The sequence below is a fragment of the Salvelinus fontinalis genome, chromosome 41 (assembly GCF_029448725.1).
Source record: "Salvelinus fontinalis isolate EN_2023a chromosome 41, ASM2944872v1, whole genome shotgun sequence".
Lineage (NCBI taxonomy): Eukaryota > Metazoa > Chordata > Actinopteri > Salmoniformes > Salmonidae > Salvelinus > Salvelinus fontinalis.
Genome location: NC_074705.1, coordinates 23,013,636 through 23,028,865, shown reverse-complemented (window position 1 = coordinate 23,028,865; position 15,230 = coordinate 23,013,636). Strand labels below are relative to the sequence as shown.

General features: G+C 42.5%; 1 protein-coding gene and 1 long non-coding RNA gene across 2 annotated transcripts; one reads left to right on the top strand and one right to left on the bottom strand.

Annotated features, from left to right (window-relative positions):
• Nucleotides 1–736: 736 nt before the first annotated feature.
• Nucleotides 737–5,113, bottom strand: LOC129840570 (uncharacterized). The gene is made up of 5 exons (XM_055908538.1): nt 5,016–5,113; nt 3,637–3,933; nt 2,791–3,063; nt 2,525–2,629; nt 737–2,279 (listed from the first exon to the last, which is right to left on the bottom strand). The coding sequence occupies exons 1-5, from the start codon at nt 5,098–5,100 to the stop codon at nt 898–900; spliced, it is 2,142 nt and encodes a 713-aa protein (XP_055764513.1). The 5' UTR covers nt 5,101–5,113; the 3' UTR covers nt 737–897.
• On the top strand, nt 3,362–6,384 carry LOC129840571 (uncharacterized). The gene is made up of 2 exons (XR_008757218.1): nt 3,362–3,662; nt 3,805–6,384. It is a non-coding gene; the product is annotated as an uncharacterized LOC129840571 (long non-coding RNA).
• Nucleotides 6,385–15,230: the final 8,846 nt, after the last annotated feature.

Genomic DNA, 15,230 nt, shown 5'->3' with positions numbered 1-15,230 from the left:
TGTAGTGTGGTTTTCCACTTTAATTTTGAGTGTGACTCCAAATCCCTGACCTCCATGGGTTGATAAATTTGATTTCCATTGATCATTTTTGTGTGATTTTGTTGTCAGCACATTCAACTATGTAAAGAAAAAAGTATTTAAGAATATTTCTTTCATTCAGATCTAGGATGTGTTATTTTAGTGTTCCCTTTATTTTTTTGAGCAGTGTATATTGTCAGTTAACCCTAGACTGAAATCTCCTCTGTTTCACTTGAGTGCGTCTAGACTATAATTAGGAATACCTGCGGGAAATATAGTCACTTACCATTCATTAATTATCTGCCACAAATGCAACAGGAGATGGTGACTAATACTATTACAGTTTAAATTGATCGTCCTTTGTCAGCCATATCCCACAAGTGAGATCCATGAAGTCAAAGTAATAGGGTTATTTCTTCTTTTTTATACGGGCCTACGCCTCAGGCATTATTGAAAGTCGGGACAAAATAAAATTTCGCAACTTTTTAAAAATATTAACATTTGAAATATGTCTTATTTTTATAGAGCAAAGTATCAGCACTCACACCATGTAAAGGATCAAAGCTCTTAATTAAACATTTTTTTCATAAAATACACTTAAAAATACAAAATGTATGTTGGTATAAAAAATGTACTGTATACTGTACCAACACAATACAATGTTGATGTGCTATGTGGTGAAAAAGTGGTGAAAAAGTACCCAATTGTCATACTTGAGTAAAAGTAAAGATACTTTAATAGAAAATGACTAAAGTAAAAGTCTAAAGATAATTGGTTTTAAATACACTTGAACTAATTTTGTCTAAATATAAGAGAAACAAAGCATCCCCGTACAGAGCCTAACATTTTTGTTTAACAAACTATTTCAACAAGTGCTTTTCAACTGGTTTCTCCTGGTACAGAGGCTGTAGCTTTACTGGTCTCTGTTGGAGTATCTGAGCTACTCTCTATTGCTGTACAAGTTGTATCTGAACTGGTGTCTACTGGTCCAGAGGGTGCACCTGAACTGGACTTTCCTGGTTTGGATACAGTACCACTGTCTATCTTTGGACTAAATGCTGTGGCTCTGAGACCAGCTGACAATTCTGGACTGCTTCTATCAGGAGTGTATGTACTGTTTGACATTGAGCTAGTTGGTCTCCTCAGACCTGATAGGCCAGGTGTTCCCCCCTCTCTGTCTACCTGACTACTGCTCCTCTGGGTTTTCATTGTCTTCACTATGCTTCCTTGTTCTACACCCATCTGGTTGCCATGTCTTATAGATGATGGTTTTGGGGCGAGAGGTGGTCGGGGGGCTTTGCGGGGGAGTGGTTGTTCGGGAGAAGTTGGGCTCTTTCCTTCCTCTCCCTTCTCTCCTTTCTTCCCTCTGTCTTCTTCCTCTCCTTTCACCTGCTCTTCTTCATTATTTTCCATCTCTCTCTCCTGTCCCTTTTTTTCTCCTCCATCACCTCTCCTTCCTGTTTCTTCTTGTCCCTCTCCCTCCACTCTCACTAAATCATCTTCTACTACCTTCTCTTTCTCAACGTGCTCTCCCTCCTCTCTTGTCCCCACCTCCTTTCCTCCGCTCTCCTCCCCTGTGTCTAAGGTTTTGTGGGACATAAGCTGTCCATCTCCCTCTCCATCTCCCTCTGTGCCATAACCACTAATACTTTGGTCAGGTCCTCTCCCATGATGCTCTCTGCTATGCTGTGTCTCCAGAATCTGTGGGTACGGTGAATTATAGTTAAGGCTGCTCCGAGGTGGCTTCGGGGGAGCAGTTTGGCTGGTATCCTCGGTAATACTCCCCAAGGTAACGTTCATGTTCTGTTTGGATTCTGCGTTCTGCTCTTTTTCTTCCCTCTGTCTCTTTCTGGACTCCCCACCCCACACCTGATTCTGGTTGTTCAGTTTGAATGGGATATTACTCACAATAACATCTGAATCAGTGGATCCTGCCTTGTCTAGTAATGGTTTCTTCTCTCCCTCTCCCTCTCCCTCTCCAGTTTTCACAGCCTTGCTGGTCTGGTTGATCTGATTGACCCTGTCCTTTACACTTGTGTTCCAAGTAAGTTCTTCATCTAGTAATAGCTTTTTATCCTCTTTCCTAATCTCTGCCGGGCTGATTGCCACCGCCTTCTCTCGATCCTCTTCAAGATGGCTGGCATTCCCTGTTCTCCACAAATCTAGAGGAACAGGGATGTCATGACCGGATTGGAAAGTATCAGCTGTGGTGTCACCAAGGGAGCCGACAGATCTTGATTGAGCCACAGAATTAGCTTGGCCTTAGTTACAAAAACAAGGGAGAGGAAAGAAGGGAAGTCAATGGGTATGCAGGTATGGAGCGACTAGAGGGCTTAGAAAGAAAGGGAAATGCAAGTTCGGACAAAGTGACAGATTTTCTTCAGTTGATTATGAGTCTAAACCGAACACAATGAATCAGCACCATGTCAATACAACTTTAAGGAGACTCCTAATAAAGAACCCTGTTATAAGGTATTACTGTACTTATTTAAAAAAATGGGCTTACCTTTGGAACGCTTCTTGATGAGCCAGACCACAACAGCAACCACAACAGCAACCAACAGCAAGACACCTACACCAATACCAGTGTATATGTACATCTCAGGATTACCTGACACACACACATTCAGACAGATACACACAGGTCAGGTCACATGGTCAGTGGAAACTGAACAAAGGAATTCTCATTCCTTTATCAACAGCATTGAAATACATGATTTAAACTTGACTAAATATTCCAAAAGAATGGTATTTACTTCACAAAACCCAAACCTTCTATATCTCGGCTATCTCTCTTGGCCAGGCAGTCGTTGCTGTTGTAGGTCTGTGTCTTCTCACTGACTGGGTTCCTGGCCTCACAGCTGTAGCTGTCTGACTCTGGGGATGTGGTGTTGTAGTGCTGTCCACTCTGCTCCTGGCTCCACATCTCCCCCTGGTGGTCAGGCCAAGACCAGCGGTACTCCACCAGTGGACCCTCAGCACTGCAGAAAAGTGTTGCCACGGTACCGTTCAATTCACAGGTGACTTCAGGTTGTGATACTGGGTCTGTGGATGGAAATGGAGGAGTATGTCACATAGCAAAGGACATGTGGTGGTGCGCATACACTGTACACACACACACAATGTACACACACACACAGTACACCCCCCCACACACACTGTACACACTGTACACCCACACACACTGTACACCCACACACACACTGTCTCTCTCTCTTTACAATGTGTTTGTGTTCCCAGTCTCTCTGTTAGCTTAGTGACAACTGTTTTTACTGAAAGTCTTGCACAATCATGGAAATGTCGACATTATTTCCTCCTTCTCTCTCTCTCTCTCTCGCTATCTCTCCACAAACCGGAATGCCTGGTCCTAGGTAAGGGCATCTGATGTGATTGCTATCACCCTGGAATTCTTATCATGGGGACTTGTGGAGAGCGCGGTATAGGTTTAGTTTATGTTTGAGAAATTAAATCAAAACAAAACAAGAAACTGAATTTTTTCAAAAGTGAGCAGCTCTTCAACAGTACTTATCATACTACAACAAGCCAGTGGTTGCCAACCAAGTGATTTTATGACCCAAACGTCGGTCCTGATTCATCCTTTAGGAAACCCCGACTCACCAATGACTTCCACTCTCTGCTGAAAGGTCAGTATTTCCCCACCAATCATACACTCTGCCTCATACACCCCACTGAGCTGCTTGGTCAGCTGTCTGATAGTGATTTCTCCTGTTGTACTGTTCAATGATGTCCTCCCTTTAAAATCACGAAATTCCCATATCCCGGCAGTGTCCCATTCCACCGCCTTATTTACACCATGTTTCCAGAGGATCTCCTGTAGAACTCCACCACGGATCCCAGGATTGATGATGACATTGCCGTTTGTGATGACATAACGGGTGGTGGACGGTCCAGCTGCTATGGGATGAGAACAGAGTTACACCACAGTTAACATGACATAGTCACATTGCCCTCATACGGTATAAATGGGCTGAGTTATTGTAGGGAACAATGTTATTACCCTGTAATACAACCGTCTTCCCCCTAGTCTATTTTCTAGACAGTGCACAATGGCCCCAAAAGCAACACCTGGCACAAAATGCAGTAACTAAAACCCAAAATATTTTAGGGCGGGGAAACAGAAGGTGTGGGGAATAGATGGTGGGTAAACTCGAGCTAGGCTAGTAATTAGCCTAAATTCAGTTGTAGTATTTTTCAGTGGTATAAAGTACTTAAATAAAACTACTAAAAGTACTACTTAAGTCATTTTGGGGGGTATCTGTACTTTACTATTAATATTTTGACAACTTTTACTTTTACATTCCTAAATAAAATAATGTAAAAATTACACCATACATTTTCCCTGACACCCAAAAGTACTTGTTACATTTTGAATGCTTAGCAGACAGGAAAATGGGTCAATTCAAACACATCAAGAGAACATCACTGGTCATCCCTACTGCCTCTGATCTGGCTCACTTAACACAAACGTGTCCTTTGTAAATGATGTCTGAGTGTTGAAGTGTGCCCCTGGCCAAACACAAATGCTTCCTTAATATAAGGAATGTGAAATGATTTATACTTTTACTTTTGATACTTAAGTATATTTAAAACCAAATGCTTTTAGACTTTTACTCATGTAGTATTTTACTGGGTAACTTTCACTTTTACTTGTGCAATTTTCTACTAAGGTATCTTTACTTTTACTCAAGTATGACAAGTATGTACTCTTTCCACCACTGGTATTTTGAATAACTTTTTATGTCAACAAAAGAAAATACTTTCGTAAGCAAAAGTAATAGAAACGGGCTAACAATACCAAATGTATTCCTAGGGCAATCCATCAAGGGATTTTTCTAGGACAGGAGAGTAGTGAAGGAGCGTCGATCATGGATCAGCGCGTCCAAACACTTGGTCTCACTAGACTGAAATCTCAGTTTTCTGTAATTGTGTCTCGATTTATAAATAGTCTACTAGTCCGGAGAAATACATTCACTTACCATTGACGAATTGTCCGCCATAAATGCAACAGAATATAGTGACTATGCCTATTATACTGGGAGTTGATGTTCCTTGGTCAGCCATCGCCCGCAGGTGCGATCCATATGAAAGTGAAAGTGTTGTTGTTTCTCTTGAGGACTATTATGGTTTTGTCGTGTGTGTGGATGTTCTCTTGAGGACTATTATGGTTTTGTCGTGTGTGTGGATGTTCTCTTGAGGACTATTATGGTTTTGTCGTGTGTGTGGATGTTCTCTTGAGGACTATTATGGTTTTGTCGTGTGTGTGGATGCTCACATGGAATGTAGTCGACCACGGTGGCCTGCTGAAGTCATCCGAGGTCAAAGAAAGGACATTTGGATGAAAAAACTCTCTTTGACTGGCTAACATTAGAAAAACGTACAACAATTCGGGGTTTGGGGGGGAATGCAATTGGAATTTCCAAAGTGCAGGTGATGCAACTAACTTTATTGAACACTAGATGTCAGCATAGTTCTACAATCCATGAAAACTGTAGTTCACTGGCTTGCTCCATTCAAATTCAAGACCAATCACCTACCCTGGGTACTTCTGGTAGATTGAGGAAAGGAAAGGTATCAACACATCCTGCTATGTTGCTTTCACTTGTCCAATCCTTTCAGATGTGCTCTCCAGTAGGTATAAAGGGCTCAGTTTGGAATTGGTAAGTGATTACAGTGTATGAGCGTGCCACTCCTAAGTACAGACCCAGGGTCAGTTTTGTATGACGTTATGTTGAGAATGGAAAAGCTGATCAGGACGTGCCTGAGAAAATGCCTGTGTTGATACTGATGAGAAGATGAGTTTGTTTGAAGCTTATTTTAAGACATGGCATCTCTGCACTGCTGAGGGAGTAGATACATACAGGGCCTGCTGGTTGGATCATTTCCTCTTCTGAGACACACACACACACAATAGTAATTGTTGGATCAGTTATTTGAGAAGAGGATGTCTATTGATTTTAAATAGCATGCTTTTCATTTAAATGATCATTAAATAGGGTCAATCTGGTCAATTAAAAAGGTCTTACCCATTGATGGTCACATTCATGGATTGCTATTGAATCTTTACATTTGATCACAATTGATTTGAGCAATATTAGGAAGAAAATGAACAATGACGTGGCTAACTATAATGTCTTTGAAAATGTCTCTTCTGAGGTGCCTTCATTGCGTGTCCTCTTGTAAAAGTAACAGTGTAATCTGCTTTAAAAAAACTTTCTTTGCACAATTTGGCGTTGCAATTTCGTCTCATTATTGGAATGTTATGTATGGATGTTGTAAATGCTATTGAGATATTTTAAGATAATTATGTGGTACAATGCATATTAAATATTAAAACTATTAAAGTAATAGGTCTACAATGTCTCCAATCTTGTTTTGTATGTGGGAGAGACCAGGCGCTCAGAACTCTTCATTTTGACAGGTGTTAATGCAGCAGGACAGTAATCATTGAGGATAGCAGGGTTCGACGAAAAGTATGTGGACACCTGCTCGTCGGACATCTCATTCCAAAATCATGGGCATTAATATGGAGTTCCCCCTTTGCTGCTATAACAGCCTCCACTCTTCTGGAAAGGCTTTCCACTAGATGTTGGAACATTGCTGCAGGGACAAGAGCATTAGTGAGGTTTGGCACTAATGTTGGGCGATTAGGCCTGGCTTGCTGTCGGCGTTCCAATTCATCCCAAAGGGGTTTGATGGGGTTGAGGTCAGGGCTCTGTGTAGGCCAGTCAAGTTCTTCCACACCGATCTTGACAAGCAATTTCTGTACAGACCCCACTTTGTGCACAGGGCCATTGTCATGCTGAAACAAGAAAGGGCCTTACCCAAACTGTTGCCACAAAGTTGGAAGCACAGAATTGTTTAAAATGTAATTGTATGCTGTAGTGTTAAGATATCCCTTCAATGGAACTAAATATCCTAGCCCGAACCATGAAAAATAGCCCCAGACCATTATTCCTCCTCCACCAAACTTTACAGTTTGCATTATGCATTTGGGCAGGTAGCGTTCTCCTGGCATCCGACAAACCCAGATTCTTCCGTTGGACTGCCAGATGGTGAAGCGTGATTCCTCACTCCAGAGAACAACTTTCCACTGCTCAAGAGTCCAATGACGGTGAGCTTTACACCACTCTAGCTGATACTTGGCATTGCGCATGGTGATCTTAGGCTTGTGTGCGGCTGGTCAGCCTTGGAAACCCATTTCATGAAGCTTCCGACTAACAGTTATTGTGCTGACGTTGTTTCCAGAGGCAGTTTGGGACTCGATAGTGAGTGTTGCAACCGGGGACAGGCGAGCACTCGGCAGTCCCGTTCTGTGAGCTTGTGTGGCCTACCACTTTGTGCCTGAGCCGTTGTTGCTCATAGATGTTTCCACTTCACAATAACAGCACTTACATTTCACCGGGGCAGCTCTAGTAGGTCAGAAATTGGATGAAGTGACTTGTTGGAAAGGTGGCATCCTATGATGGTGCCACGTTTGAAAGTCACTGAGGTGTGCAGTAAGGCCATTCTACTGTCAATGTTTGTCTATGGAGATTGCATGGCTGTGTGCTCAATTTTATATACCTGTCAGCAACGGGTGTGGCTGAAATAGCCAAATCCATTAATTTGAAGAGGTGTCCACATACTTTGTATTTATAGTGTACCTACACCTGTGAGGTCAAAAACCCCATCAGTGAGAAGACACATGCCTCAGTAAAAATACTGTTTGGCCACAGGTAAACTCAATATCTGAGTGATATAGTGATACAGAGGATTTGGGTTTTGTAAAGTAAATACCATTCTGTTAATATACTCAGACAGGGTTCAATCATGTCCAAGTATTTTGATGCTGCTGGTGAAGGAATAAATTATTCCAGTTTTCACTAACCATGTGACCTTACCTGTGTCTGTCTGTGTGTGTGTGTCAGGTAATCCTACATTGCTATTGGTTCAGGTGTCTTGCTGTTGGTTGCTGTTGTGGTCTGGCTCATCAAAAAGCATTCCAAAGGTAAGCCCCAGTCTTAATTAAGTACAGTAATACCTTATAACAAGGTTCTGTATTATGAGTCTTTTGAAGTTGTAGTGACATTGTGTTGATTCATTGTGTTCGGTTTAGACTCAATACGAAAATACGCTTTGGAATGACAATTCTGATCTGAGATCTGGCGGCTTTCTTGGAGAGGGAGATAGACAGGGAGATGAAGAGGGAGATGGAACATTTTTGTCCCAGAAAGTCCTCATCTCTGACACAGGAGGAGAGCAGAGTAAATGAGGCAGATACAATAGAGGAGGGAGAAGATGGTGTGAAACAGAGGGTACTTTAGTTTAGAAGATTATTCAGTGACAGAGGAGGGAGAGGGGCAAAAAGAGATAGATAGGAGAGATGATGGAGGAGAAAGAAAGGGACAGGAGAGAGAGACTGAAAAGAATGGAGAAGAGCAGGTGAAAGGAGAGGGAGAAGAAAGGAGAGGAGACACAGAAAGGAGGGAAGAAAAAGGAAGGAAAGAGCCCAACTTCTCCCAAACAAACACTACCACCTCTCACCCCAAAACCATCATCTATAAGACACTATCATTGCTATCAGTACTCAGGTAGACAGAGAGGGAGGAACACCTGGCTTATCAGGTCTGAGGACCCACTAGCTCAGTGTCAGACAGTACAGACACTCCTGATAAAAGCAGTCCACGATTGTCAGCTGGTCTCAGAGCCACAGCATTTAGGTACACTATCTACTCCAGTAAAATAGACTTCAGGTGCACCTTCTGGACCAGTAGACTCCAGATCAGATACCACATGTACAGCCATAGAGAGTAGCTCAGATACTCTGTCTACTCTACTTCACATGGAAGTATAGATAAACCCTCTGTACCAACAGAGACCAGTACAGCTACAGACTCTGTACCAGGAGAAACCAGTTGAAAAGCACTTGTTGAATTTATAGTTTATTTTGATTCTGTACAGGGAAGGTTTGTTTCTCTTTAGTAAACTCCTATCTCTTTTGGCTCATTATGTACCATATTGTTATGTATACACTACAGCACAGTTTCCCAAACTCTGTCCTCTGGACCCCAAAGGGTGCATGTTTAGGTTTTTGCCCTAACACTACACAGCTGATTCAAATAATAAAAGCTTGATGATTAGTTGATTATATAAATCAGCTGTGTAGTGCTAGGGCAAAATGTGCACCCCTTGGGATCCTGAGGACCGAGTTTGGGAAGCCCTGTGTCACGCCTGCTCACGCTCCCCTCCCTGGCGCTCGAAGGTTCCTGGGTCCCCAGCATTACGCACTCCTGCCACCATCAGTATGCACACCTGCCTTTCCCCGTCACTCACATCAGCGTATTATTGGACTCAATCACCTGTTTATTACCTCCCCTATATTTGTCAGTTCCCCATCTCTGTTCCCCGCTGCTGCATCGATTGTCGTTTGTCATTGTGTATCCGTGTGCTGACGCTGTTCCTGTCTTGCTCGTTGTCTGTTCCTCATTAAATGTCAACTCCCCGTACCTGCTTCTCACGTCCAGCCAGGAATATTCCAGAAGTGGTTAGAATTTTTATTATTATAGCAAATAAACATAATGCAATGTGTTGGTATACAGTGTGATTGTGTTGCAGATATTAAACATGATTTACAAGTCAAATGGAATGTTATTTTATGTTCCACCAAGAGGCATAGCTGCGGGGACTAGGGGTGCTGAAGGTGCTGCAGCATTGCCTTGAAGAAAAAAAAGTTGTGCACTGGGTCTTTACTAGAAATGGCAGTCTGCATTCTGTTCAGGAAGATTGAGTGCTTTGGGGGTGGGGTTCAAACTGGCGCAAAGCAACCGAGACGTTAAGAGAACATGAAAAGTAAAAAATTAACTGCTCTGGGCTGCACACCAACCAGTGCTTTGCTGTCAGATTTGGCTGCTACTTAACAGTGCACTGATAGGAATTTCCCGGATCTGTTTTTCCGATCCATTCGCTTTCTCAGCCGCAAGGGAGTCCAGTTCAGAGGCGACAACTCGTGATGGTTTACTTAACGACTTCATAATAGAACTCACATACAATCTACTCAAGGATCAGGAATGGCTTATGAGAACAGACAACTGGATATCAGATACAATTCAGAATGAGATGGTTCAACAACTGTCTCACGCCGTGCAGAGGGAGATTGTATCGCGCGTGTCAGAGTGTTCATTCTGTGGCCTGACTGCTGATGGCACCACTGACATGGGCACCATGGAACAATTATCATGCAATCTCCAGTACGTCGACCACACACTGTGAGTTTTGGGGATTTTACAACGCTTCCGACTCTACCGCTGAAACTCTGTTACTGTGGGTGAAGGACATCTTTTTGCATTTAAACATTCCAAAGGTATGTCTCCAGGGTTACTGCTTTTTCAGGAGTACAGGCTCAACTGAAAGAGGTACTGTATGTCCATGTATGTGCACAGTATTAACCATTCCCTCGATCTGGTTTTGCAAGAAGTTGCGTGCGAGGTGAGCCTTGTGGCTGACACACTGAACTTTGTTCAGGGCTTGGCAGTCTTCATACGGGAGTCACACGAGCGCAAACAGTTGTACAACAGTTGTACGAGTCAATTTCTGGTGTGGAAGAAGTAGTGACCAACATCCTTGGCTTGTGTCCAACCAGGTGGTGTGTGCGTACAAGTGACACGAGTGTCAAGGGGAAACAAGGGCAAAACTCAGGGGACGGCACAAACAGGCGCTCAAAGGAAGAACCTACTTCGGCATACTGTGTTGTGAAGCACTGTTCGAGCCTTGTGAGGCAGTTGCCAGGACCCTACAGGGCACCAACACGAGTGCACTTGGCACCCTCAAATGTGTCAATGTGCTGAGGGAATGGGTCAGGGCACTAAGAGAAGAGTGTCGTGGAGGAGATGACAGCCAAGGCTTGTATTAAAATACAATTTAATTCAGTGTGGACAAATAGGTATTGTTCCTGTGGATACACTCCAATCGTCTCCACTTAAATTGATAGATTATCTTTTATTGTAAATGTGTAACAAAATACTGGAAAAATGAACATGCACCCTCAAAAGATATGTGGTTAGGTCTATGCAGGGAACTTTCTGACAAGGAGAGAATTACATCAATCTTACAACATAGACAGCATAGGTATGAAGAGGTCTGGTCAGAGTTCCTGACGTATCGGACGGGTCTTATTCTGTCATTTCTGGCCTTTTTGTTTGTTTCTGTTGTTTTTGTGTGGCTTAATCCAAATGGTATACTTATTCAGACTCTTGAAATATGATGCTCTATACAGCCAAATGTACCCTTAACATGTGAATGTAACTGCCCTACCTTGGTAAAGACAGCAAAGTTAAGTTGTGTATGTATGGTACATGTTCTTCATGTGCTCTTTAATAAAAATGAATGTAAAAAACAACAATTTAATTCAATGAATGACACACATAGACAACACAAGGCTAAACCACCTGCAAGACATAATGTACAAATATAACATGTAACATTAATAAAACAAACATAATAAAATAACAATTATGACAATGACAACCTGATTCAAATGTTAACAATGATTCCATTATAACCAAGGTGACGGCATGTGCTACCCAAATCGGCCTCAAAATGCCCACAGACAACTCTCCCCCAAGTGTGAGCAGAACTCCAGCCCACTATCGCCTCAAAATGCCCACAGACAACTCTCCCCGTGGTGTGAGCAGAACTCCAGCCCACTATCGCCACAAAATGGAGACCAAGGTTGTGGCACCTGAAGCAGTAGAACCCAGGTGGAGTTCTTTGAAGCAGTGGATCTGGTGCAATCTGAGGTTGAGAGAAGATTTGACAGGAAGGGCTAGGGATGGCAGAAAGATAAGAAAAAACTGTCCGCGACGCAGCAAAAGGAAGCAGAACTACACTGGATTCAAAGTCTCTTGACTCCCTTCACCTTCCCACACAGCTAGACAAAGGCCGTTTGGTGCTCCAACTCCACATCCTGGGAGATGTCTCAAAACAGACCCAATGCAGCTCTGTGCCAGAGGTTTCCTTAACCGTGGCCCAACTTCATCCACAAACAAGAGAAGTAGAAATGCTTATCAAACTGGGCCTTTGTTTACCTATCTCTGTCGCAATCTTGGAGAGGACGTTCTCCACCCTTCGCCGCCTCAAGACATAGATCCGCAGCACAACACAGAAAAGGACACACCTGATCATTATGCAGGTTCTGGCGGACATTCTGGACACATTCCTTGATACGGGCCTTCATCAGTGTCTCCCCAGAGCGCAAGGCCACTTTTGGTGTTGTTATGACTGCCAGCGGCTGTCCCTGGCTGCAGCACAGGTAAGTCCCGGGCTGCAGCACGAGGTAAGTCCCGGGCTGCAGCACGAGGTAAGTCCCGGGCTGCAGCACGAGGTAAGTCCCGGGCTGCAGCACGAGGTAAGTCCAGGGCTGCAGCACGAGGTAAGTCTCGGGCTGCAGCCATGCAGTTAATATTCCTTATTCAATGCGTTTATTAGGGATGTATTAGTTGTTTTTTTGCTGTGTTTCAAAATGTCTTATTATTGCCATGTTTTTAATATTTCTCCCCAATTGCGATCTTGTCTCATCGCTGCAACTCCCGAACGGGCTCGGGAAAGGCGAAGGTTGAGTCTTGCATCCTCTGAAACATGACCTGCCAAGCAGTGCTGCTTCCTAACACCCGCTCGCTTAACTGGCTACAAGCCCGAAGCCGGGCACAATATGACAACAGCCAGCTCAAGTGCAGGGCGCGAAATTCAAAAGATATTTTTTAGAAATATTTAACTTTCACACATTAACAAGTCCAATACAGCATTTGAAAGATAAACATCTTGTGAATCCAGCCAACATGTCCGATTTTTAAAATGTTTTACAGCGAAAACACCACGTATATTTATGTTAGCTCACCACCAAATACAAAAAAGGACAGACATTTTTCACAGCACAGGTAGCATGCATAAAACCAACCTAACTAACCAAGAACCAACCAAACTAACCAAGAAACAACTTCATCAGATGACAGTCTTATAACATGTTATTCAATAAATCTATGTTTTGTTCGAAAAATGTGCATATTTGAGCTATAAATCAGTTTTACATTGCAGCTACCATCACAGCTACCATCAGAAATGGCACCGAAGCAGCCAGAGTAATTACAGACACCAACGTCAAATACCTAAATACTCATCATAAAACATTTCTGAAAAATACATAGTGTACAGCAAATGAAAGACAGGCATCTTGTGATTCCAGCCAATATTGCCGATTTCTTAAGTGTTTTACAGCGAAAACACAATATAGCATTATATTAGCTTACCACAATAGCCAGAAACACAAGCCATTCCCCAGCAGCAAAAGTTAGCGATCGTAACAAACCAGCAAAAGATATATAATTTTTGACTAACCTTGATAAGCTTCATCAGATGACAGTCCTATAACATCAGGTTATACATACACTTATGTTTTGTTCGAAAATGTGCATATTTAGAGCTGAAATCAGTGGTTATACATTTGTGCTAACGTAGCATCTTTTTCCCACAACGTCCGGATATTTTTCTGACACTCACATATTCTGACCAAATAACTATTTATAAACATAACTAAAAAAGACATGTTGTATAGGAAATTATAGATACACTAGTTCTTAATGCAATCACCGTGTTAGAATTCTAAAAATAACTTCATTACGATATGCAGTTTACGTTATGGCGAGAGCGTGCCCAAAACCTGGCCGCAAACTACTAGTTCACATGTACGACAGATATATGAAATAACATCATAAAATGGGTCCTACTTTTGCTGATCTTCCATCAGAATGTTGTACAAGGGGTCCTTTGTCTAGAACAATCGTTGTTTGGATTTAGAATGTCCTCTTCTCCAGTCAATTAGCACGGAAAGCTAGCAAAGTGGCGCGAAGCTCTCCTTCCTGAACATACGCAGACAAAGCAATTCGCCTAACGTCCCGAAGAAATTTCAATAATCTAATAAAACTATATTGAAAAAACATACTTTACGATGATATTGTCACATGTATCAAATAAAATCAAAGCCGGAGATATTAGTCGTCTATAACGACAGCTGTACAGAAGGCAAAACCAGGTCCCTTCACGCGTTCTCCAGAAAACAGGAAACTGGTGACACGTCATACAAAGAGCTTTTATTCGACCCCAGATCAAGTTATACACTCCATTTCTTCGCTCACTGCCTGTCGACATCTAGTGGAAGACGTATGAAGTGCATGTATACTGATATATATCAAGGACATTTATAGGCAGGCCCTAGAACAGAGCATCGATTTCAGATTTTCCACTTCCTGTCAGGAAGTTTGCTGCAAAATGAGTTCTGTTTTACTCACAGATATAATTCAAACGGTTTTAGAAACTAGAGAGTGTTTTCTATCCAATAGTAATAATAATATGCATATTGTACGAGCAAGAATTGAGTATGAGGCCGTTTGAAATGGGCACCTTTTATCCGGCTACTCAATACTGCCCCTGTAGCCCAAACAGGTTAACCCGAAAGCCAGCCGTACCAATGTGTCAGAGGAAACACTGTTCAACTGATGACCAGAGTCAGTTTGCCGGCGCTCCTTTAAGGCAGTTGTTGTGTTGTGGTTAGTTAAACAATAATTTCTAATGATTGTGTGCTTTAATGGGAGGTTCTGGTGATAAGTGAGTCCACGTTGCTGGATTTAGTTTGATGGCACCAGGTCGATTCTGCATGGAGAAATCCCTGCTCTGTTATGTAAGCGGTGCGCTCATGATTAATGCTCTTATTTATTCAGTTGCGAGGGGTTGGAGTCTGACACTCTCTGCTGTATGATAGACCATTTAGTTTGAGGTGAGTCGTGTCTCTCTTTCCCCCTCTTCTCTTCTCCTTGTGCTGGACATTAAGAGATCTAGAGCAGTGGACGCGATAGTCTTCTACTATTATTTTCTATTAGTTTACAATTCTAAACAGGGAATGGGAACACTATCAAATTAGGAACACGACATTCTTTCACCTTCGGCTCATAGGATTACTCCTGCATATGTCAAACATGTAGGCTTAGGCTACTAGCCCACTAAGCAACACAGTGCTGTTGCGCTTTCCACCTGTCAGTGCTGGATCGAAGTGAGCGCTTTTCTCCGAAATGGCTTGCATACTGTCCATGAAACCGTTTGTTTTTGTGTTCAGTTTTATTAGCCACAATCTTGTGTTTACTAATTTAGTTACAACACATATCTCA